The following is a 27,145-nucleotide window of genomic DNA, read 5'->3' on the forward strand; positions in this document are numbered from 1 at the left end:
AGCTAGACAACCTTCTAAGAGCACCATCTACAAGAAATTATTATTTTGGTTTGTCTATCAAACAGGGCCACTGCTTGAATTACCCCATTCAATTTTGCCTTTCTGAAATTAGGAAGAATGAGATCTATTCATCACATTAATCAGAAAATGATTTACTATGCATTTTGAGCATCTAATATAATTGTGGAATTACATTTGAAAAAATGAGTAATGGGCAGATCCAATATTTATACAAAAATTGAGTAATTAATTAACAAGTTTTGTTAATTTAGCAAAAAAAAAACTTTTTATACTATTTTAATAGAAAAGCTAAATTTAGGGAGCATATAATGTTAACATAATATTTAATATGTTTGCTGAATGGATAAAATTAAGGGAGGTAAAATAAATTACTTAATTGTTAAGATTACAGGACAAATTTCTTAAATACACTTTTACTCTAAAGGGGAAGGGAACAATATCTTACTGAAAGACATCAGGACCAAAAACTGCAGCCAATGAAGTTGCAGACCAAATCTCTTCATGATGTGATGCTACATTAGCTAAAAATCTACACAGAAACTTTAATAAACTGTAATTCACAGGCGGAAGTTGTTGCAAGAGGAATCTTAATTTTCTTCCAAATTCATCTTCATTATAATCTGCAAAGTGTGATAGAATTTTAAATAAATTTTAATGCACTATTCCACATTTGATAAATTTCAATTCAAATAGCAGTATGAAGTTTCATACAGAACTGTTCAATTCCATTTTAAATAAAAATGTTACTTTTAAGTAAAAAAAAATCAGTAACTGAACATTTTTCACATTTTCTGCCCCTGATTTTAGCAATCTTTCCTATCATCTCTACTTTGTTGTTTAATTATTTGTTAGTTTTATGTTATCTTTATCTTTGTCAGATGGATTTAAATTATCTAAATAGAGATGTACACAAAATGTATTTTAATATGTAATAAAAATTGCCACCCTCTCCCAAGTATTGCAGTGATTTTATACCAGGAATTAATATCTGAAGCTGTTACTACTTTTATACAGTTTGTTATATTTTAATATTTTAATTCTGTGTCAATAACCTTTCCATCTTGCTGACAGAAAACATGACTACATTCTATACATTCATATTAATCAAAGCACCAGGAGGAGAACACACAGATACCAAGTTATTAAGTTATTCATTTCTTTTGCAAAATATGTATCACAAGCATATCAGATTGGCTTTATTAGGTATTATTAGACTGAAAACAAAACAAAACATTGGATAAAAATATCTATATTTAAATATAGTACATGCAGCACTCAAGAGCTATATTTGATTCTGTTTATTTAGAATGGTTCAGAGAACTCATGCACATTGCTCAGTTGTTCAAGTTTAGCTCTTTATCAGACCCTTGTTATGCAGGTCTGTGTCAATCTTTTTAAGAAGCTGTTTCAATGCCTTTTCCCAGTTTTCTGAACACACAAGTATATGCACAGAAAAGATATGTCAGAATCGTTGCTAAAACAAATGCTCAGAGGACCTAGAAAGAGGCTTGAAATGAGTGCATCAAACCTTTAACAGATAGTTGCGTTGACATTTCTGATCAGCAAGTTCACAAGAGCGCTTGCCTTGCCAAGCATTCCTGCAATTTTCAAACCTATATCTACCTACGTACCAAGATATGACAGTCACCTCTAAATCTATTTTGATTATCAATATTAAGAAAAATATAGTTTATTTAGCAACTGATTGCCAAACACTCAATAGAAGAAACTGAAACATGTAGGTGCGTACATTCAGAATATTTTTTTTATTAATTTCAGAAAAGTGTTTAAGAATGTTTCTGATGATAACTAAACAAATATGAAATATCAGTTGAAGGTATCTTTCAAAATGTTTTCAAAATATCTAAACTTTCCAATTATCTAAATTTATTTGTGGTTCCATGTGTTGAAATGTTCACATAATTTAGATATAGTTAAACCACAAGAAATAAAATGCAAGGATATTTTGTCACACATGGACTTCACTCAGATCATCCAACACATATTCTTTGAAAGGTCAATTGACCAGCTTTTATTTTAGATTGTTTACAAATTTTTGTGAAAGGATTACATAAAAATAGGTATGTCGGGATTTATTAAGACAATTTCATTTTCTTTTTAGTTTTTCAGATATAGAGATAGGGCCAAAATCTATCTCTATATATCCAGTGGATATAAAATTAACAAGAGTTCCAAACCAAATAATCCCCAATCATCAATAACATAGTGTGCATTTATGTGTGTGAAGAGGTAAGTAGGCATTACAATGTGACCCTAATAAATGTTCTGTTTATGTAAGAATTATTAAATGGGCCTAAAAGTGGGAAAAGTACAATTCCCAGTACATATAGCTTTTATTTTTATCAATATCAAATCAAGGTTTCCAGTGATCTTGATACACATTTGGAATATTACAGAGGAACATGTCTCCGGCATTTTAAACTTCCAAATTAACTATTTGTGAACAGGTTTTTTTTCATATATATTGAAGTCATTCCAATACCTTGAGGCAGTTGTATTAAATGCATATGAAGAGTGCCAGGAATAACTGGTTCTGGAAGTGCTTGAAGAAAATATCTAAGAAGACTAATAGCAGAAGGTACATCTGCTTCTTTAACCAGGTCCACATCTTCTCCATTATCATATCTTTGCCGAAGCCACTCCACTGTTTCTGCATTCCCATTGACTTGAAAAAGTCCTTCTTGCTCTAGACCTCCTTCAAATAGAATGAAAAAACAATATTCCCTTTAAAATGAAAATATATTCATTTCTTACCTATGAATGTGACAAAAACAGGCAAAAATTACCCTAGCCAACATTGCTACCCAAAGAAACATTTACAAACAGCAACAAAAATATTGGAGCAGTGTGCAAAAACTTTTGTCATTTAACAATGAAACCCATAAAACTTCCCATTTCAAGTTTATGGAACTTTTGAATTGAAAATAGGCTGAAGACTGTTTAGAGGTTGTGAAATGGAACATTATATGCTGAAAAGAGCTTGTTTCTGGCTTGGAATACAGGTAGCCCTAGACTTAAGACTGTAACTGAACCAGAAATCATGGTTGCAAGTCATTGCAGTCATTAAGCGGATCATTGCATGGCTGTGTCTGATTTTATGACTTTTGTGGCAGTCAAGCATATGGCACAGTTGTTAAGTGAACACTGGGGTTATTAAGCAAACACTGAAGTTGTTAAACAAGTCTGTTTTTCCCAATGGACGTTTTTTGTTGGAAACATGAGGTAAATGCTGGAAACTGGCAAAAAAACTGCCCAAAACTGCAGTTGAAGGACCATGAGACGCTGTAAATGGATATAAATGTGAGCCGGTTGCTAATGTCCAAGATGCAATCACATGCTGCAGTCACACTGCAGACCAAAACAACTAGACACAAGAACAGGTTTTCCCGAACGCCATCACTCTGCTAAACAAATAATTACCTCAACACTGTCAAACTATTCACTAAGTCTGCATTACTATTACTACTAATCTTCTCATCGTTCCTATCACCCATCTCCTCCCACTTATGATTGTATGACTGTAACTTGTTGCTGTATCCTTCATAACTCCCCAAGAAGAATATGTGAAAATTATTCATATTTTCAAATTTTAATTTTATCATTAAGGCACAGGACGAAAATACATACCATGTTCCTCAATATAGTCCACGACATGGCGGACTATGAATGGAACTTCACTGCCTGGTTGCCCTTCCTGTTGCAGTTCATCAAGTGGAATTCCAAATATTTTATTAGTAAGAACAGAGTTGCAATTACTCAAAGAAGGGGAGGAGCTCTTCCTCATATCTTTATGCAGCCCAATGTCAAAGTGTCTTTCTGAAAATAAATTAGTTGTAGATTTAACTTCTTCAATGTAATGCACTTCTTCCCACAGATATTTATTACCTGAAAAAGGATTAGAACTGTCTCTAGTAATAAATACCATCTCAAAGGGATGATTACATTAGATGCTGTCTGTCAGGCAAATTTAGACTATAAACTAGGTAAACCAGAATGAATATAAAAATTTGGTTAGCTATTCATTTCCTGGATAAGGCTTGTCTCCAGTTTAGTTTTTTTTCATTAAAAAATTTTGACAATTACAAATCGAAGTGGTAGAAGTTTATTATAAGTAACTACTTTCTTATGACTGTTCAAAGTTTCTGTCATGCTTTAGGATGAGAAAAAAACAAGATTTACTCCCATGTATTAGAATGCAGACAAACTGACAATAAAAGGATATTCACGTCAATTATTTTAATATGTACAATTATTAAAAAGTTTTAAAATAGATAAAATAATTTTTGGTTTTGAACAATGTAAGACTGAATTTGAAATGGGGTTGTATAGAAATGAGGAACATGTTATTGTTAAAATGTATAAATTTCTACTGAACTTCTTCTGAAATAGACATGAAAAAATAAATGATGAAATAGCTAAAAACTATGGTAAAAATATGTACATGGGTAAGTCAGACAATAGGTAGTTGAAAGGACTGAAATTTATACTATTGTTATAGCCCTAAAGAGAATTTTTATAAAGTGATGTATCATTGCTGCACATCCTCAGAAAAACAATCTAGAACAGTGATGGCTAACCTTTTTGCCATCGCGTGCCAGGAGGGGGGGGCAGGGGAGAGTTGCGCGCGCACATGCCCACGCACATGCGTGCGCAACCCCCTCCCCCCTCCCGCTCCTGGCACATGATGGCCTCGTAGGCCCGTTTTTCTTTCTTACCTGGTTCCAGATCCTCTCTGTGTATCTGGGAAGGGCGAAAACAGCCTTTCCCACTCCCTTGGAGGCCCTACGGAGGCTGAAAGGGCCCATTTCCCAACTCTTGGTGGGACAGGAAGTGACATTTTTTGCTGTCCCCAGCCTCCAGAACCTCTCTAGGAGTCTCTAGGAGCCCCTCTAGGAATCTCTAGGAGCCTCTGGAGGCTGGGGTCAGGAAAAAACGTCACTTCCTGTCCCACCGAGAGTCGGGAAATGGGCCCTTTCAGCCTCCGTAGGGCCTCCAAGGGAGTGGGAAAGGCTGTTTTCGCCCTTCCCAGATACACAGAGAGGATCTGGAGCCAGGTAAGAAAGAAAAACGGGCCTCCCACCCCACCCCCCAGGCCTTCCAGAGGCAGGAAACAGCCTGTTTCCCTACTTCTGGTGGGCCCAGAAGGCCCGAAAATCAGCTGGCCGAAGTGCGCATGCGCCCCAGAGCTGAGCTGGCGTGCCCACTAATATGGCTCCACGTGCCACCTGTGGCACGCGTGCCATAGGTTCGCCATCACGGATCTAGAATAACAAACAATAAGAGACATTTTATCATGCTTAGTAGACATGTAATAAAAGCTACAAAATGTTGGACACAATTACAATTACACAGAAGATTCTAAAGATTCATATAGAATTTTTGTTACAGTAAAAATTCAGCTTTTTTGCTACAAAATCATCCAAGACAACCAGCATATACAGTACTTAAAACAGAAAAATTAAAACAAAAATCCAAATAAAATATATGAATACATTTGTAGGAATAAAGAGAAAAGAAACAAAACACTTGGTGAAATAATAATGTCTTGATAATTTACCCCCTCCCCCCCAAAAAAAATTAATTGGATTCCAAAGGCTCAATTTAAAGAGGATTACTCTCACTTTTTATCAGCCTGCTACTATCACTGTAGCAGGCTGATAAATCTTTCACGTGAAAGATTTCCCCAAACTTTAGGAGAGACATCTCAGAGTAAAAGGGAACTGCAATAATACTTTTATTCAACCCCATTTGTCTTGTAATTTTGGGATTTAACCAAATGAATCTCTATTGCTCTAACACTTAAAGGTGGGAATGCAATTTTAAAATACAGCTGCCTAATATTCTGAAACAAACCACTTTTCATTAACTTTAAGCACATTATAAACTGATTGACTGATTATTTATAATTTTTATCACATACTGCTTAATAGAACAGATGATGACCATATACAGGATCTTCACTGCTTCATCCAACCCACAAAATACTTCTGGGTGGGTTTTGAACTATCTCCAAGTTATTAAAAAATCAGAATGTACAATTCTGGGCATCAATTATCAACCAGTTTAGGTCTATGCCTTTTGAATAGCACAAAGAACAACTTTTGACAAATTTCATCCTTTTGCATACGTTTATTGGCATTTTTAAAAATAAGGAAGAAAACTGGATTTTCATAAGGATAATTCCAATAAATAAATAAGTAGTATCTTAAATACAAAAAAGCTAAATTTTAATAGATATAATATGGACTTTACAATATGAGAAATCTAGAGGGGAAGGAAGCTTTGCATATGAAAATACGCACAGACTACCCAGAGTTGCAGATCACAGTGTATTTACCACACTACTGAAGAATGCTCTCCATTATGCTCCATTTTTATAAAGCAGTATACCCTTTGAAATCAATACATCTTAAGAATATCTTGAGAAAATAATAATAGTTGAGAATACCTACCTCACAGCACTTAAACACCTATGTTCACAAAATATTTTCTATGCCAGCTACCTTTACTGACCAAGCATTCTTTTGTCATTTATGGTTGCTTAAGGTTATGGCAGAAGATCAGCCTGTAGTTCCTCATTGAAGATGGGCAGAACTTGATCAGTATCTCAGCTATTAATCTGCAAAACACAGAAAAGCATTTGAGTACTTGATCTCTTAACAATGTAGTTGCAATACACATTACTGTACTCAAAAATAAAATTAAATTTGGTAGCATGTAATACATTTCCCATTTGAAAAATTTTGACCTTCAAACACTTCATTCTAAATCAAACTCCTTATTTGTAGTTTAGGACATTTGTTTGGGACTTACTAAAAATGTTCCAATGCTGTTTCAGCCATGCCAGAAATGTTTCAACCTTAAGAATTGGTTCCAATCTTAAAATGAGGGCATTTTATATTCAGCATTTTTCCAGGATGATCCACACATCATGAGAACACTTTCTGTAAGGTTATAGCAATTAATTTGCCCTCAGAATGCAATGCTTCATGATCAAAACCAACAAGTAGCAGAAATTTTGCACTCCATTGTATGGTCCAAATCAAATTTCAGAATAGATCATTGTTTCGTATTATTGATTGACAATGTTAATTATGCAATCCAATGATTCCCAAGGTGAATATTCCCAAGAGAAGAATGTACAACTCGGAAACACATGTTTTCTCCTTAGAAAGCATGCTTTGTTATAAATAGGATTAGTTATTGAGCCAGAATGGAGCAACATTCTGTATGGTAGTTACCAAAATACAGAAACATTTTATCATGAGTTAGAGCAGCGGTGTCAAACTCAAGGCCCGCAGGGTGCTTAGATCTGGCTTGTGGGGCCGGCCTGGAAATAGCAAAGGACCAGCCCGTGATGCCTCTGCTGCAAAAAATGGGGCACAATGGGGCACATGTAGCCCCCCGCACCCAATTTTTGACCTGGACAGCTTCCTGCAGCACCCTGCTGGCAAAAACAGGGTGCGGGGGAGGCACACCCCTGAGTTAGAGGAATAAAAAAAAAGGTGCAAATGAGTATTTGGTAAATTACAAGCAGTTATTTTAGAATACACACACACACACACACACACACACACACACACACACACATATATATATATTCTAAAATAACTGCTTGTAATTTACCAAATACTCATTTGCACTTTTTTGCAGGTAGCTGCACTGGCCATTAAAAAGATATAGTAAATCACAATCTGGAAGAAAGTTTTGCCTCCATTTTTCACACGATGACGACTTTTACACATTAAAATTGCTTAATCCTGGTTTCACAAAACAAAAGGACCCCTCTGTAATGAATTAATTAAAATACAATTATAGCTAGTCAATAAACATGGATAACCCATTTCCTAAACTGAATTACTATACTCAATTATTTAGCGTACAGGTAACCCTCGATTTATAACCATTATTTAATGACTATTTGAAGTTACAACTGCACTGAAAAAAATGACTTATCATCATTTTTCACATTTATGATTGTTGTAGCATCCCCATAGTCATGTGATCAACATTCAAACACTTGGCAACTGGTTCATATTTATGACGGTTGCAGCATCCTGAGGTCATTGATCACCTTTTATGACTTTCTGACAAACAAAGTCAATGAGGAAGCCAGATTCACTTAACCCTGTTACTAACTTAACAACTGCAGTAATTCACTTAACAACTGTGACAAGAGGTCATAAACTGGGGCAAAGCCACTTTAACAACTGCCTCACTTAGCAAGAAAAATTTTGGGGTCAATTGTAATCTTTAAATTGAGGACTACCTGCAGAACACCAACCGATTCCTATTCAGAAAGTTTCCCTATCATACAAAAGAAACACTACAAACTACAGTGATATTACTAAGACAGTCACACAGCTCACTTATGGTACAGGGAAAAAACATGTTTTGAAAAAAAAAATGTATATATTCATTTGTGCAGTTCTTCTAGATTCCATCCTAATTCAGTTTAAATTACGTATTTAAAAAGTTATGGAATATGTATTATTTCTAATAATTCCTAGAGGGCTAGCTATATTAGTGTTTTGCAACAATTGCAATAAAGAGCAATAAGCAATTATTCTTGTGCAAATATTCTAAACTATTAAAGTTACTCCAATACAATACTTTTAGCTTCCTATGGAAAGTAATCAACACCTAGTAATCATCTAGATAACAATATATTAATTTTATCACATTAACAATACTAATTTTATGCCATCAGGTCCAACTTTTGCTTCCTTTCCCCACAAGGAAAATCATCGTCTTCACAATTCTTATCTTTGTAGATACAGACACATCATGGCATCTGAATATTTTTTCAAGGCCTTCAATGTTATCCTACCAAATTCAAGTTTTCAAAGTATTTCTTGACTGCTTTACTGTTCATTGTTGATCCTAAAAGGCAGAAGCTACCTATCACTTTAGTATCTTCTTTGCCAATTCTATGCTGTACTTGTTACAATTATTTTGGCCTTCTTTATATTTATAATATAGTCTCATTTTTTCACTCTGCTCCTTCTCTTTCGTTATTAGAGCATTTGCATTTTTAGCTGAGTATCAGTACAGCCCAGATTATAGATGTTTCTATCTCCAATTTTAAAACTCATCTGCTTCCAATCCATACCCTCTCAATATATACTGAACATACAGATTTAACAAGAAGGGACAGTATGCAGCTTGATTTCTTGTGAGGTGGTCTGTTCTACCATGTTCCACCACATGGACCATAGCTTCCTATCCTGTATATGTTTTGCCTGAGGAGAATAAGATGTTCTTCGATACCAGTTTTCCGGTTTGAGGAACTCTTTGGCCTCTTCAGTTATCCAGCATGCACAAGCAACTGTCAGGCACAAGGAACTAGGCCCACACTGTGAGTCCATCAAAATTACTTCTTTGTTGTTGCAATGCCTATTTATAAGAATCTAACTAGATTGGCTGAATTTTCTTAGGAATGGTCAGAAAAGGCTTCAGGGACTTTTTTTAAAAATTGATTTATATGCCGCCCTTCTCCGGAGACTCAGGGCAGCTTACAATGCGTTAAGCAATAGCCTTCATACTTTTGTATATTTATACAAAGTCAGCTTATTGCCCCCACAAACTGGGTCCTCAATTTACCTACCTTAGAAAGGATGGAAGGCTGAGTCAACCTTGAGCCTGGCGAGATTCGATCTTACTTTAATTGCAGACAGCTGGTCTTAAATTACAGAGCTCTGTCTATTGAGCTATCCAGGCTCAATTTTGGGGGAGTAACATCTGTCCCATTTTCTGCTGTGATGGGATTCTAATCTTGGCCCCTTCTTCAAACCTCCCTCCATTCTAGCTGGAGATTCCACAATAGCAATAATGTCTCATGTTCCTCTGCCTTTTCTAAAGGCAGCTTGAACATCTGACATTTCCCTTTCTGTACAAGCACTAATCTGCGTTGAATAATCCTAAGCATTATTTTGTTAGCATGGGAAATTATTGTATAATTGGATATTATATGACAAGTCTCCTTTCTTTGATATTAGTATAAAAATGAATCTCTTCCAATTTTATTGGCCATTGTGTCTTCTCCAGGTTTGCTAGTTAAAACCTTTATTAATTCTTCTGTTGCTTGCCATACTTTCATTTATTCATTTGTTTGTCTGCAGTCTACCATATTATTTTTACAAATAACTCAAGATGAGGCATATATCCAACACACCTTCCTCCTCCTATTTTCCCCAAACAATCATCCCATGAAATGGGTTGAAGAAATGGATGTTCTTCTTGAAAATGTTGGTATAAATTCAAATTATACTGCAGCAATTAATTGACTTCCTTCTTCCACTCTGATTTAAAATGTGCACATAAAGCCATCTGTGACCTGTTCCACAGTCAGCCAATGTCAACTTCTTCGCTATAACTGAATTCTTCCATCTCCTTGTGCCACTAATAAAGCAAATTTTATTTCTGTGTACTCCATCAAGTGATGTCCATGAATACAGGCGTTGTTTGGTTGAAGACTACATGCCAGTCCAACTAGTTTTCCTTCTTAGTATTTCCAACTTTTCATAATAAATTATTGAAATCTAGTGAAAACAAAATTAGCTGCAACCACAAGCCCACCTTTAAGTTGTAATTAACATCTTTAATATGAGCCTCTTAGTCATTTCTGAAAATACAAAGCAATTACAAAATTATAGCCAAGAAGTCCAACATTCTTTCCTTCCACTAATGTATTTCTAAAAATTCATCCATTACAAAATGGTCACTTTTAATCAGATTTTCTAAGTTCATTTTAACTACAAGTTCATTTCCCTACAAGTCAGGGTGGATAAAAATCAATGATTTTTTAAAAAAAATAAAAAAAAATCAGATTTAAATTGGATTTTTTTGATTTTTATTGAATTTATTTTAATAAAAAACTTTTGGGGTAAAAATCTATCGTAAGATAGTTTTCTATTTAAGATACATAAATAATTTAGTTTATTCAGCATGAAATGGAGCTTAGTTATGTAGCACAAGACTGTATATTCTGCAACACTGGGACTATCGGTGAGTCAACAGCGGGTCAAAGGAGTAGCAGAGATGACAGTTGCTCTTTAAAAATTATGATTTAAATCGAGTTGATTTAAATTAAGTCTTTGTACTAGTGATTTAAATCATGATTTAAATCGACTCGATTTAAATCAAACCCATCCTGCTACAAGTCCACAGTTCTTACACATAAGAAACGATGTAGGAACAAAAAATCATCAGCTTTATTCCAATGTTCCAATGTTCACACTTATTGTACAGGCTGAAAAGGTTGGAGTGATTTGTCTTAAAATGATTATGATATGATTAAAATAGACTGTGACCCAGAGACTCAGATTCAACTTCCAACCATAGGAACTGGAGAATCACTCTCTGCCCAATGAACTTTATTAAGTTATCATTGTGGGGGGAAAAACAAAGGAAGGAATATGAGACTGTATCAAACTCCTGAAGGAAGGGAAATATAAATTTTAGAAATAAAAAAGCAAAAAGCAAATAATAGATAAAAATTCAAATCTAAGTGTAGCAAAATAGGGAAAACACGTAGGCTTCTGTAATTCCTTCTAATTCTTTTACCAGAAGTGTAAAAGTGGTGTTACTAGAGCCATACTTTCTTCTGTGTAAAAAGTAATAGGCTGCCTATGTAGTCCCCTCCTCCTCTTGTTTATGGGTGTACTTGTCTATATGGGATTTACAAGGCAGTAAATGTACTGTATGTTATTCTCTGGGAATAATGACGAGAGTGAAAAAGAGAAGGAAGCTGAAAATGAAAGAGTGGCAACATATGAGCAGCTACCTAGCTGAATCTCCTATAAGGATATATAGTTTATTTTTCTCTCTCTCGCCTCCCATTTTGAACTTACCTTTCTTTTGCCACCCACCCACCCAGATCTGATTGGATCCAGTTCCTATACTGGGCTTGAAAAAAAATGAAAAGGCCAAGTTTCTTTCAACTACTTGACTCCTTGTTATTTCATGGACATATCCGTGGGTGTTGATATTACAATAATACAGAAATAGTCTAACATTGCCTTTGCATCGGATTTTTTAAACTTCCAGTATAATTTCCTGCTATTCTCTCATCTACTGAGTTTTTCAAGATCTGGCACAAGGCATTAGATACCATACTGTTTAATAGTTGGGCTGAAATTCTAAAATATGTAACAATTAGATATATAAAGTCAAATTGCTTAGTGGCAAGTACAACATAGCAAAAAGCTTTAACAAACAATAAGTGTTTTTTAAAAAAATAATAAAAGGTTCCAGATGGAAGATTAATTATTAAGATGAAATAGCTCAAACTTGCTTTAAAAAGTATTTTCAAACAATAAAATTACAGATAATCAAAATTCCAGAAGACAGAGTTACCAATAATATAGTCCAAAACCTGCAGTTTTAACTTTTATTCCACTGCATCCAAACATACATTTTAAAGATTAGTACTTCACGTGGTAAAATACTATTGAACATAGCATGATTTAAGGCAAATGGAATGGAATTCATTTTATTCTAAAATTCTTATATTTTTTCATGTGGAAAAATCATATGAAATGTAATTGCTAAGGTTTCTATCATTATCATTCCCATACAAAACTCTAAAATTATCTTAGAATTTTGTCATTTCATTTTCAAACCAAATAATTTAATCACATTTATTTTTAATTTCATCACATTTTTAATTTCATACTCAGTTAGAAGCTCCATTTTTATCCTTTTCACCCACAATCCCATCGTTTCTGGATTTTTTCTATTTTAGTAGTTCCTTGCCTGTTTCATTATATTCTCTGCAGTTTTCCCTCTATATACATATATATTATACAGTACATACATACATACACTGTATATACTGTATATGTGTATGTATACACACAGAGTATATATTCCTACATTTTTGCAGGAATCAATCTCTTTTTTTGTATTTTTTTTTCCTTACTCACAGCTTCTTCCAATACAATGTGGCATAATGGTTAAGGAATTAGACCAGCCCTACGCAATTCTTAGCTGGGAAAGAGCCAGACTGATATCTTAAAAATAAACTGTGGGCTATTATAGAATACTTGGCCTGGTGATCAGTTATCTGGTGGTTAGCAGCACTACGCAGCACTGGAGCTGGTTCCTGAGGCTTAGAAACATTGGAGGTCCTGGTGGCATGTCTTTTGAGGGAAGAAGTAGCTGGAAAAACCAGGGCAGCGGCAGCCGATCATTCATGACAATAGCAATATTTGATACCAATGGATTATTTTTTGAAAAACACTGGTGGATCACATAAGGCTACCTGACATGCAGTATACAGCCCGTGCATTGCGTAAGTGTGGAATAGGCTATGAATGAAGAGATCAAAGTTCAATTCCAGCTTCAGCTATGAAAGCTGGGTGACTTTGGTCACTCTTCTCAGGTAAAACTTCCTTACAGGGAGAAAAATAGAGAAGAGAAAACTAGTACACTACTTTGGATTCCTAAAGCATTAAGGCTAGGAAAGCTGAGATAAAAATCCACCAAATGAATAAATAAATCATTCCATCAAGCCTTCACTCTGCATTCACTCTGTTCCAATCTGCTTCCATACCTCAAGCCTGAGTATCACATTAAATTTATTCTGTTGGAAAATTAATCTCTCTCTTATGATGTTTTTATGCACAATCTATACTTCCTTGTCCTGCAGTTGTTCTACTTCCTTTAATCTCCTTCACAAAATATTTACCATTCTCATATATTCCTGCATCAGTGAATGACTCATTTACATTCTACTAATTGCTGTGTTTTATTCTCATTCATTTATTCACAGCAAGTTAACTTTTTCCTCTGCATGTATTTAGAACTCCAATATTTAGAATATTGGCGTTTTCCCCAAATTCATTCCTGGTTCATCATCTTATAAATTTCTACATTCATGTACATACATAGTTAATAGCAATTTATACTTTATGACATTCATTTTAGCTTCTTCATAACTAAATCTACACCTTCATTTCATATATGTGTTCAGTAGCTCCACCCTATAAGATTAAACTATTTCATTCTTATCACAAACACACAATATAATTATTCTCCTTGTCAATTCATGCTTTGCCATTTAATTTTTTGCATTCCAAGTTGAAATCTATATTCTATGCACACTAGAGTTAGAGACTACCACTATACTGTTTCCTGAATGTCACAAATTAGAGGATAGTATTAAGCAGGTATAAGGATGCATTCCATGACAATGACAGTGAATGGTATTAGTGTGAACTGTTTCCTTATCTCATGTCTTTAATTTTTTTGGTTCATTCTTCTTCTTCTTCTCTCCTCTGCTCAACATTCTCTATTATGAAATAGCATGGTGTCGTTGCATTACATGCCTGACATTACAAATAGACCTTGCTTAATGACTGGTCGCTTAATGACCATTTGAAGTTAACACAGCCTGGGAAAGGGTACTTTACAGGCTGTAAAACATTTCTGACTGCTGTAAAGTATTGTATCAACCCCCATGATCACGGAAGATAGCCCAAAAAACATGGAGCCATCTGATAGAATCTGGACAGGCCATGCCAGAACTAAGGCAAAGCTCTTTAAGTGGGGAATGGTTGAGAGCCCGCAATGTGATTGTTTCACCGGAATAAACTATAACACATATAGTTCAAGAATGTCTCCTCCGGAAATTTCAAGGCAGCTGGGATGATCTCACTGCAGCTACACCAGAAGCAGTTAGATAGTTGGCTTCCTTAGATACTGAATTATAACATCTATCCCACTGCAATTCTATGGCATCATATTATAGTGATTTTATTATGGTTTTACCTTGACATATTATTATATATATTATAGCATTAGCCACCTATCTTACATATGTTTGCTGATGCTTTAAACTGAATTTATGTATCAGTGGTTGTATGACCTGTCGATGCCATATACTAAATAAATAAACCAGTGGTGAAATGTAAAATTTGTTACTAGCAGTTCTGTGGGCGTGGCTTGGTGGTGGTGGGGGTAATGTGACTAGGTGGGCGTGGCCAACTTTTTTTTTTAACTTTTAAAAGCATTTTTTTACAACCTCTTCGGCTGAAGAGGTTGTAGAAAAAATGCTTTTAAAAGCCTCTGATGATCCCAGCTGAGCCATGCGGTCATCAGAGGCTTTTTTTTTTTTTTACTTTTAAAAGCATTTTTTCGGCAGAAGAGGTTGTAGAAAAAATGCTTTTAAAAATTTTAAAAAAGCCTCTGATGATTGCACGCCTCAGCTGGACATGGGGGGGGGCAGGGATTTTTGCTACCGGTTCTCCAAACCACCCACCTCCATCGCTACCAATCTGGTCCGAACCGGCATTTCACCCCTGAAATAAACCCTCATGATCATGTGACCTCATTTCAGATGCTTGGCAAATGGTCCACATTTACAATCTGTTGTAGCATCCATGATCACATGACCACAATTTGTAACATTTTTGCCATTTTTTCTTAATGATAGTAGTGATTTGCTTTACACAGTTGCAAAAACAATTAGAAAATCAAATCAGGACATAATAGTCCCAACTTGCAACCAAAATTCTGGGCACAATTGTGGTAGTAAAGCAAGACCTATCTGTAATAAATTTTCCTCTTCTATCATGAAAAATAGTAATTCAATAACTGAAAGGTCTCAGTAGGCCATATTCAACGTTTTCAGAGGCTATGTCTAGCCCTCAAGTTGTACATTTCTGATGTAAAGTACAGAGGAATACAAAGAAAACAAGGGGAAAAGTAAGTGGACAAAAATGATGTGGGGAATAACATTTCAAGATAAAACCCTAAGCCTGTCTGAAGTGTATGATGAGGCATAGTGAATGGTGTGCATATAACTTGATTTAGCTATCTTTTTTTAAATGCATCTTTATTTTTATAAATAACTCAAAGCAGCAAAAGAAGATTAATATTATTTCTTCCTGTTATTTTCCCAGCAACAACAACCCTGTGAGGGGAGTTGGACTAGGAGTGTATCACTGGCTCAAAGTCACTCAGCTGATTTTCATGCTTAAGGTGAGACTAGATCATAGTCTCCTGGTTTTTAGCTGGGTGCCTTAATTGCCAAACCAAACTGGCTCTCTTAAACATGCCACTATACACACATGTGCACACACACAAAGCAAATGAAATAGACTGCTATATTTCAATTCTCACTCATAGAGTTTATGGCAATAATTCCTTTTCTTTTCTCCTGTCTTTAAGATCTTATGCTTGCTATTTCTTGCTCTCCTTTTCTGTATTTTGTATCACAATGTTTACTCTGAAAGGGGACAGCATAAGTATATTTGTGTGTAAGGTTTTTAATAATTTCCACAATAGTATTAAGATTTTTATTACACTTTTCCATTTTATTTAAAATCTCCTCTATAAGGAAAAAATAAAGTTACTTGCCTTATTTAAACATTGTTATTTGCTATAATTTCAAAAGGTTTTACTTCTCACAGAACTACCCACTTCTCCACCAGATTCCCTTTTATTCTGGGTTCTTCTCATCCTCCACAGCCAACAAACTGTTTAGATGTTTCCCATTCTCAAAAACCTTGTAATATAAGAGTAATAAAAAACACACTTGAAATAGATTGTGTTTAATTATCTTCCTATATTGTTCTAGAAATTATTTTAAATATAATACCATTTCACTGTAACTTATTCTAGCATGTTTAACACTAATGACAACATACCCATCTGCACAGATGTAGAATATTCAGATCTGAAATAGAGTGTTTCATATCTAGCACTGACATGTTCACTGTACCTGTCAGAGGCTCCTTAAAGAAGCTGCATCTCAGGAACTATTGGACATCTCAGATGCATCATTACTTTGAATTTAATGTGGTGCTTCACAATATACTCTTTTCATAAAGGAAATTCATCTGCATTATTTGTATCAGCATATCATATAAAGAATTCTTCAAGAAAAAAATAAGTTAGAGATCTTTGTTATCAAGAATGATCTCTTCTAAAACTGAAGGTGACGAAGAAAACACATTATAGAATTTCAAACAACATGAAGCAAGTTACTGGACAAGTTACTGGCACCTACCCTCTGGAATCAATTGCCTCCAGAGATAAGGAGAATCCAAGACCTCAGTGCCTTCCGCCGTGCCCTTAAAACCTTCCTTTTCCAGCAAGCTGGGCTGGCCTAATTTTTTAAGTGTTTTTAAGTGTTTTGTTTATTGTTTTTAATTAATGGGGCCAAATTTATATATATATATATATATATTTTAACTGTATTTTAATATTTGTACTTGATGTTTTTACTTGGCTGTTCACCGCCCTGAGTCCTCAGGGAGAAGGGCGGTATACAAATTCAAAATAAAATAAAATAAAATAAAATGTTTTTAAGTTATTGCAGAAGCAAAGCAATATTTTCTCCCCCCCCTTCCCCCTAAAGACACTGAGGATTCCAGTGGTGACACAGACCAAGCATCAAATGCCCTTCCCATTATGTAGCAATTGAGGCAGGAAGAAGAGAGGGAGATGATGATCCACGCAGCCATTACTTCTCTACTGCCATTAAAGCAACAGACCTCAACCATGCAAAGCCTCAGGAGAAGAACAGGAGATCAGTGAACAGGAACCACTGGGAAAGTCACAAGGGTTTCTAAGAGCTCTGTTTCCACAAGGATAACCTATTCTGGTTGTGCTTCCAGGCAATCTGTAGCAGAATAGCAGCTTTTTTCTCATTGCTCCATTCTTCCTTCAGCATTGCTATCCTACTACACCTGCCTTGTCCAAGCAACAAAGTTTATTGGAGGAATGGGGCAAGGCAGCTGCCCAGCACTATCTGAGCCCTCATCTGCTGTTATAAACAGTTAAGAAGCAATCAGTCCCTCTTCCGTTGACCAAAAGATATGAACCAAACATATAAAGTATTACTGAAGATGAACACAAGTACACTAGAACACTAATGTCACTAACTGTCCCCAAGAAAACAAGCACATTTACATTTTAATATAATATAATGCTCAATGACTCATCTGATTTCAGTAGCATACAAATGTAAGTTATTGTTTGTAACCCACCCAGAGTTGCCTTATCAGTGAGATAGGTGGCATATAAATTTAATAAATAAGTAAATAAGTTTTTAGAAAAACATGCCATATCTTTCCACTCTTAACCTACTTTGTTTGATAGCTTTTAAAAAATACAAACGATTTTATTCCCTATGTATTTCAAAACATACTGCAGCTGAAGACATTGCCCAATTCTTAAAACAAATAGCTATCAGAAAATAACATAATTCAGGAACATTAATCAGTACATCTTACATAATTCATAGTAACATGGGACATCTGATACTGTTGGCTTCCACACAGTTTTTACTAATTTTGTAGTGTAATTCTATACAAGTCTACCTCAAAATAAACTCTACTGAATTTGATGGTGTTTACTCCAATGACTTACATTGCAAAAAATAGCCTACATTGTATTACATTATTTTACTTCTGAATTGTAATTATCAACTCTTACCTTTAGAAAAGAAATATGTCAAGAGTAACAAAAGAATATCAATGTTATGTAATGTTTATGCTTCACTCTAAGTAGAATCAATATACATAGCAGAGCTGCCATAATTGTGGCAACAGTACAATTTGTTACCATTTCTTTAAAACGTTGAATGCAAAATACACATATGAAGATGGAGCCAGTAGGAAACTGCTAATATAAATTCCATCACCCACATGCTTTTTAACACAAGCCAAAAGCAAACTAAAAAAATTATTTCTTGCTTACTGTATTCTTTACTTGACTCTATTAACAATTCTGAACTATCTGGCTTTTGAAGCTTCTTCTTTTCGTCCTAAAGTATTGCCCCATGCTATATTTTTCTTGGCAGTTGTCACGTTACTTCTTAAAAGTATGCTTGTATTACTTTTTCATTTTAAGTCAGTTTATTTTTAAGGAAAAAATAACAAAGCTCACAATATTAAACCTATCTATTTTATTTTTATAACCCATTTTAAAAATGTCTTAATAATTAGTAATAATAAAGTGTCACACTATAATAGAAAGCTTGAGTTCATATGTTACATACAGGATAAAATACCCATCCAGCAAAAAGAAAAGAAAAAGAAAGAAGAATCTCTTGTAGAATTTTGGGTAAGCACATGCAGTCCCCACTTCATGTGGCAGACAAGACTGCAGCAGGTACATGGTGTTATGCCAGTGGCTACTGCAGGAAACATTTCAAGGGCAGATGGCATTCTTGCATTTTTAAACATCCATGAACATGCACTTGGGAGCATGCCCAATATTATTCACATTAACTGATATCAGCATTGTTCATTTAAAAAAATGAACAACTTAAAAAAAAATAAGGTTGAATTCAGAGAAACAGTGTTACTTAAAATAGCTGCAGTAACAGCCTCTGTATCCATTGCTCCTAGTATTTCTGAGCTTTGTTCTTAATAGTTGGGGTGAAAAAGCAGAATTATGTAATGAAAACAGCAACAGCTATTGTATTTCTATTTTCTGCTTGTACTTCTGAGAAAGTACAAGCACCATGTGCTATGCTGCTGTACATCCCCATTATTTCCAGCTACCGCTCATGACATCTTATATCCCATACCCCTCTACTTTCTGCTATGTTTTCCTAACAGGGACAGAGAATATAGACCTCTCTTTTTTATACATCTTCCTGAATCATGTCATTGCTTTAAACATCTGAATAAAAGAGGACCAAAATCAACGACAGTATGATAGTTATAAGACCAAATTATCACTGGTCAGTAAAGAATAAATTAAGAACTCAGGCTAAGTTTTCTTTGGTAGATATACATTTCACAATCTTGGGAAACCAGCTTCAAATCAGATTGTAAATAAATTTTGTGCATTTGCCTAGGATCCGGATCATCACAGAAACTTATGAGTGGCTCTGTTATATTCAAACCAAGATACCTAGAACATGCCATAACACTTCCCTGCAGATAATGATCAGTAATAGCAAAACATGAATGCTATTGCAGTCCTCCTTAATTAGTGCTTGATAAGTTCTCTTGGAACATGAAGAATTATAAAAAAACATTATCTACACTGGACTTGATCCTTACGAATTAATACCGTCTTCCAGCGGTGGTGATGTAACATTCAACTTGACTTCAATTAGTCATACAAGTCTATTTTGTCCTGAGAGAATTTTTCTGTGCTGCACCTGCTCTCTGTTTATGACACCTGATCCTGAATTACAGAAGTTAAATCTGTAGGAGTCGGATGAGAGGTAGTAATATCACGTTTTGCGATGATGTGGGAAACACCATCATTCCCTTCCCCAGGATCCTAGTTCCAGAGAGAGAGAAAGGCGGAAGATGGAGCTAACAGCCTCTATCCCGTCTCCACCACCAGCAACCACATAACTGGAATGCCAAGAATCACATTCTCAACCGCTTTTGTTATTTGCTTTCTGTTAACCACAGATGCTGTCCCTCAAATGTTTCTGTTATTCTAGCCCCTCCATGGCAACTGGAAGCCTTCAAGAGGGCTGGTCTTGCAAAGTAAGAACCGTTCCCTTCCCGGTAAGATCTCAGCAGTTATGGTTCCAACTTCTACCGAAGTCTCTAAATCGCCATCGCGATCCCACAGCAGAGCCTCCACCCGCTTCCACGGGGAAAGGCTGCCTGCCAAAAGGGGCTTCCCGATCCCAATTTTGAGCAGAGAGCCTCCGAAGAGAGCAACCGCCCCTTCCCCGCATCTCCTCCTCCCTCCTCCCCCCCCTCCTATTCTGCCCTCATCGGTTCAGCTCCCTCCGCCTCGCCGATGCTGCTGCTGCTGCTGTGCCGCGCATGCGTGCCTCAATTCCCTCACCGTTGCCGGGTGACTCTCCCCTCGGCCCTCAGTTTCAGCAGCAGGTTTCTCCGGCTTTTTCCGTTCGAGGGCCCGGCTTGACTAGTTGCCGCTCGGCTCTTCAGGGCTGGTCCTCGAGCGGCGTCAGCCGAGGGTAACAAGCGTGAAGCTGCCGTCCCGGTCCCGGCCCCGCCCCTGGAGGCCAAATAAATGCACGGTCCCTGGCGCGCGACCGAGAAACCCTCGCTCCCCGTAGCGCGAGCTTCCCCGCTGACGGACTCGTCAACTGTAGTTAGCAAAATAGCAGCAAGCCAGCCGCCGCCTGGAGAAGGAAGTGACGCGTGAGCCTGATTGGCAGGGAACGCCAAAGCGCTCGCGAGCCCTTCTTTCCCGCCCCTTTGGATAGGAAGTGACGTTTTTTCCCACCCCACCCCCCTCCCCAGTGAGAGAATCATAAAGGAGAGCCGTGTATGTAAATGACGGCTCGGGCGGGGCGCGGGTGGGTGGGTGTGGTTAAGGGAGGCGGAGGCGCCGAGGGCGGGGCGCGGAGGGGCTGCTGCGCTTTGGGGAGCCTTTCCTGCATTGACCGCCTTTAGTTGACATCCCAAGGGTGGGGGTGGGGGGGGGAAACAATGGATGGTCTGGTTTGGTGGCAGTGATGAGGAAAGTGGCAGCTACTGAATTTCTGAGCTGTAACTGAGGTTAGAAGAGTAGGGAAAACCAGCTCTTACTCATCATCACCTTTATACTTTCTGATCATTAATCCAGAATAATTATTTTTCTCTGATTCCCTCTCTGCAGTTGCTGAAGGAAACAAACAAACAAACAAAAATCCCTGCCATCTTTTTGTATTGTGATTACGGTATCTGCTGTCAAGTTGGTTGTAGGCTCCTGGTGCCCAGGTGGGCTCCTTTTTGCCCATGAGAACCTGTCCCTAACCTGGTCTTTCTAACGGTGCACTCATCACCACTGCAGTTAAGTCCATCGACTTCGCTGGTGGCGGCCCTCTTTCCTTCCACTTTTCTCCGTCAAGCCTTTTCCAATCCAGTTTGCTAGCAATTGTCTTAGCAGTTTTGATTTATTTCTATGCCGCTTTGCTATCCAGAAGCATCTGGAGTGATTTTATAACTAAGTCAGGATAAGACGGTAGGCACGCTGGTGCATAAGAGCACCAGCGTGCCTACCGTTCCTGTCCTAATGTTTCTTCTATTTGTACCTATTTTATGTATCCAATCCATGCTTATACTTATTACCAAATATGTTTTTGACAAATAAAATAATTTAATTAAATAAATTAAAATTAAAGAGCCTTGGTAGTACAGGGGTTTAAGGCACCCTGTTATTAAGCTGGTTATTAAGACCAGCTGCCTGCAATTACTGCAGGGTTCGAATCTCGCCAAGACTCAAGGTTGACTCAGCCTTCCATCCTTTCTAAGGTAGGTGAAATGAGGACCCAGTTTGTGGGGGCAATAAGCTGACTTTGTATAAATATACAAAAGGATGAAGGCTATTGCTGAGCACACTGTAAGCCGCCCTGAGTCTTCGGAGAAGGGCGGCATATAAATCAAATTAAAAATAAATAAATAAATAAATCTTAAATGAAACAATTTATTTGTAACACAAAGCCACTCCATTCTCTTGCTCTTTTATGTCGGTTAAAAAATGACCAATTGATTACAGCTTATATCCCCCCCTCAAAGCCTTGTGACATCACAGTAAAACATGATGAAAAGGGTTTTCATGATATTTCTAACTAGGACTCAAAAAATAATACTGTCTGAATTCTGGAAAGCTGCTGTCATAATAAACAAAAGTGAAGAAGATGGATCTGTAGTTTGTTATGGCATAACTCTGCTCTTTTTACTTCTGGCTCATCTCCATCCATTGGCAAACCTTGACCTAGAAAATTGGTGTGCTGGCAGTTCTATGTGGTCAGACAGCAAAATATTTCCTCCACTAGGAATAACTTGATCCTGATCAGTCCGCCCATGCTTTCTGTTAAATTTCATTGTTATTTAGTGAATAGTGTATAATAAATTATTTCATTGCTTTGATGTTGAAATATTAGTATCTGATCATTCAATACAATAAACTTTACATTTTTTTTTCAATTCTAAGGAAAAATTTAAAAGCAATTTGCATACTAATTACAACTTTGAAACTGGGAACAGGCCTAATACTGATAAATTATGTTTTAGTATCATCAAACGGTGCAGGTTAAAATGGAACATGAGTTCATGGCTTGATTCAGCAGAGAGATGTACAGTAAGAAAAGAAATTTACTTAAATATGTATATAATTGAAATCCATCAATTATTTATTTATTTATTTACTTATTTATTTATTAAATCTATATTCCATCCCCTCACCATCCAGAGTTTGTGACGATTTTAACAGTTCTGAGGTATTGACATTTGATTAATTTGTGAGTCTACCGCTCATCTGCAGATTTTTACTGAGTGAATAAGTTATAGTCCAATAGAAGTGAAATATGTCTAATGAACCAGGAGAACTTTTATTTAATCTGCTCGCTGGGTTTATGTACTTCCTTTCTGCTGAGGCATTCTGGCCATTTGTAACTTAATTAGTGCTATTCATTCAAAAGTGTGTTAGCACAAGCAGAAGTCTAAGAATTAGAACAGCCACATCCTTTAGAAGGCTGACAGAGCTGTTTCGAAGGCTGCTCCCAGCTGAATGCACATCTCTGCACAGACAGCACATTCTGCCACAAAGGGCAGCTTTGTGGGCAGGCGCAGATAGTCGAGAACAGCCTGCTTAAAGCCTTCAAAAGACACAGCAGCTTTAATGCTTTGAGGATAGTAACGTGCTCACAGGCTTTGCAAAGCTCTCCCTTTGCTTTGTAAAATAAAACTGCAAAATTGTCACATGATTTAGCACTTTTCAGAGCCCGATGACATGGCCTTTCTGACCTAGGATGCTTTTTCACTTCCACTGAGCACAAAATCTTCTGACACATAAAGATAATTGTTGAGAGGGAATTTCAAGAGAATTTGCTCTGTTTGTTGCAATGAAAACAACAGAGATTTCTGGCAACGGTTAATTTTGCTATTAGCATTGGCTGTACTTCCTCTATTTCAGGTTGTTGGGTTTTTTTGACATTACAGTTTCACTATCCACCAACTATTCATGTTTGTGTGTGTACCTAACTCAGGATAAATTAACCTGGATATGTCTGAAATATTCAGTTCTCTAGAATCCTCATGACATTTTTAAAAAATGGTATGTTTCATGTGCATTGATCAGGGAATGCTTGCCCAAATAATGCCCCATTGAACAAATTATAAATACTAAAGCTTTGCATGAGAATGTATAAACTGATTTCAGAAAAGCTAAGTGTATCAATTAATTGTATACCTAATTAATCCTTACTATTAGGAAATTCCAAGGCTGTGGGCAACATTGGGAGATATACTGTATGTATGTATCAGACGTGGGTTTCAGCAGGTTCTGACCAGTTCTGGAGAACTGATAGCAGAAATTTTGAGTAGTTTGGAGAACCGGTAGTAAAAATTCTGACTGGCCCCACCCCCATTTATTCTCTGCCTCCCAAGTCCCAGCTGATTAGGAGGAAATGGGGATTTTGCAGTAACCTTTCCCTGGATAGGGGAGGGAATGGAGATTCTACAGTATCCTTCCCCTGCCATGCCCACCAAGCCACGCCCACCAAGTCATGCCATGTCCACCAAGCCACACCCACAGAACTGGTAGTAAAAATTATGAAACCTAGCACATGTATGTATGTATGTATGTATGTATGTATACATGTAATCCCTGGGTTACGATCGTTCCCTTAGCAAATGTTCAAAGTTACGCAATAAGCGCCTTCTAGCGTTTACGAACAAGTCCTGAAACTACTAATGTTGCAACACCACGGCAGTTCTTCGCCCTTATGAACAATTGCAGAAGTTCTACAACATTCGTCCTGCACGTTGCTGGCCAAAATGGAGCTTCTGAGAAGCGGATCCTCCCGTCCGACGCTCTGTTCAGGCATCCAGAGGCCAGCCTTGCACGTTGCCGGCCGAAATGGAGCTTCTGAGGGGCGGATCTGCCATTGTCATGATGTCACCAGCAAGCTACTCCTTACCTAAAATGATCTTAAATTTTAGCAATAAGAGATGAGAAAGTTGCAAGCTCTAGAAAATAATACCCATGTGATTAGCAGTTAGGAAGATTTGTTATTTAATTAACAAAGCTGTTCTGAAATCGTTTCGGTTTAAGAGGAAAATAAAACGAGAGACTAAATAACTAGTCATACTCTATAATCCTAATTTTAAACTGTCCATTAATCTCACAAAACTATAACTTTGGGTTTTGTTTGTTAATCTGACATGCCTTACTCTGCTTCTGTCTCTAAAATATTTAATTGTTTCATTCTTTTAAGCTACAAATGGGTTTCTTGGCCACTGGTAGCTAAAGTTCAAATGCAATAAGTATGTGGTGCTAATCACGTTCCTCTTTGTACAGCCTTTAAAAAGGGCGTCTCGGATAGGCTGGATGAGCTGAGGGTGGGGTGGCCTTTGATATGTCTTGAAGAGGACTGGCAGAGATAAACAGCCACCTGCATTAGGGCTTCCGCAGCAAGACAAAGGCGCTACAGTTTTAACTCCAGCAAATCCAGATTGCCAGTGGCAAGCCCAGGAACTGAAGGACAGAGGTCAGCAACATGGAGCAATAAGAGCCACGTGCTGCCTCTTCGACACACTCGTGATTCATTGTCTTCGTGGCTGGGAACTTGTTTCTGTTTCCAAGTTGAGATATTTATCCTGGCAATAAAGCAGAACAAATGACACAGATGGAATAAGAGCCTTCCTTGCGAGATGATCACCTTGTTCTGTTTTCTTAGGCTTCATACAAAAATCTGAAACGATCTGACATTTCTAGCACTCGGCTGTATCCAGCAGATATAAAGACCTTTTATGTGCCGAGGGAATTGAGCAATACAATTCCTGTATTAATTTATTCTGAATTCTAAACTCTCAAGCTTTCGTTTACTAAGAATAGAACACGTACGACTGTGGTTCGAATGTGTGTTACTCCAAAGTAACGCTAATATGACTATAAACTATTTCTATCAGCTTATTGACTTAAAGTGATTACTTTGATAAGGCAAAATGCTTGCTTTACTTAGGCCTCATTGTTTGGTTTCAAAGACCAGTCTCCTACTTTTTTCCCTTAAGAAAAACATTGTGATTCTTTGTCACTTTTACACATACCATTTATAACACCTATAAAAAGAACACTTCCTTATTATTCACCTTCTTCTGATTACACTAGAGCAGTGATGGCTAGCCTTTTTCTCTTCAGGTGCCAAAAGCATGTGTGGACAGCGTGCACGTCTGCCGGCAGCTGGCACCCATAATGCAAAGTGCGCCCCACCACGCATGCACACACGACCCCCATGCCCCCCATGCATCTCACACGACCTCCCCACATAACCACCGCCATCTGCGCATGCGTGCAAGGGTGGGATTAATTTTTTTTAGAACCCTGCACCATGGGGGATGGGCGTTTTTGCCCTCCCCAGGCTCCGTAGGTGTTCCTCGATCCTCTGGGAGGGCAAAAACGCCCCCTACGGGCTCGAGGCTGGAAACGAGCCCGTTTCCACACTTCTGGAACACGCATGCCACTCCTCCCCACAGATGTGTGCGTGACCCATTGGGCATCTCCAGTGCATCTCCCACATGCACCCTACCCCTGTGCATCCTGAAAATCAGCTGGCCAGCAGGAGGCGCGTGTGCATGTACAATGGACGTGAGCTGGGCGACGGCTCGCATGCCCGCAGAGAGGGCTGTGGGTGGCAGCTGTGGCACGCGTGCCATAGGTTTGCCATCACGGCACTAGAGGTTGTATATATCATGGAGTAAATACAGTCAAGAGAATTGAGCACAATATTCTGCAGAACCACTGAAATGGCAGTACTATTTTTTTAAAAAAAATCTGTATTGTAAGTTTGTAACTCTGTTTTTTAACTGAACAGATCAAAATATATTAGCCTTGATTTAAAATACATTACATCTTCAGATCACTACTCAATAGCTTGATGATTATTCTTTTCTAGACATACCATATCTAGACTGAAAATTTTTCCTTCTCTTTGCTGTCATCTAGTGATCATATGGATTTCTGCAGTCTAAGTCTGGTATGCCCAGTCTTGGAAAAGGTCTGCCTATTCTTGTTTCTGCAAGCTGACACTATTCTCTATTTATTTTCAGTGCAATCTTATGATTAACAATAAGTGTTCATAATATACTATATCACCGTGATGGTGAACCTATGGCACACATGCCAAAGGTAGCACGCAGAGCCCGCTCTGCGGGCATGCAAGCCG

General features: G+C 37.2%; 1 protein-coding gene across 6 annotated transcripts in view; it reads right to left on the reverse strand.

Moving 5' to 3' along the window:
- The window catches only part of FAM13B (family with sequence similarity 13 member B), a 63,376-nt gene extending 41,972 nt beyond the window's left edge, over positions 1–21,404 (reverse strand). For 2 of the 6 annotated variants that reach the window (XM_034403288.3, XM_034403280.3), the window contains exons 1-5: positions 20,818–21,404; positions 6,495–6,661; positions 3,670–3,858; positions 2,525–2,737; positions 467–641 (exon numbers count right to left, since the gene is read on the reverse strand). In XM_034403288.3, coding sequence (XP_034259179.1) covers positions 467–641; positions 2,525–2,737; positions 3,670–3,826 — 545 coding nt within the window. In that variant the 5' untranslated portion in view covers positions 3,827–3,858; positions 6,495–6,661; positions 20,818–21,404. Of the gene's footprint in view, positions 1–466; positions 642–2,524; positions 2,738–3,669; positions 3,928–6,494; positions 6,662–20,817 lie in introns of all 6 variants that reach the window. The other 4 variants (XM_087887475.1, XM_060688534.2, XM_087887477.1 and 1 more) reach the window with 2 other exon arrangements.
- Between the last annotated feature and the right edge of the window lie 5,741 nt (positions 21,405–27,145).

The sequence above is a fragment of the Pantherophis guttatus genome, chromosome 2 (genome assembly GCF_059756535.1).
Source record: "Pantherophis guttatus breed Tessera chromosome 2, ASM5975653v1, whole genome shotgun sequence".
Lineage (NCBI taxonomy): Eukaryota > Metazoa > Chordata > Lepidosauria > Squamata > Colubridae > Pantherophis > Pantherophis guttatus.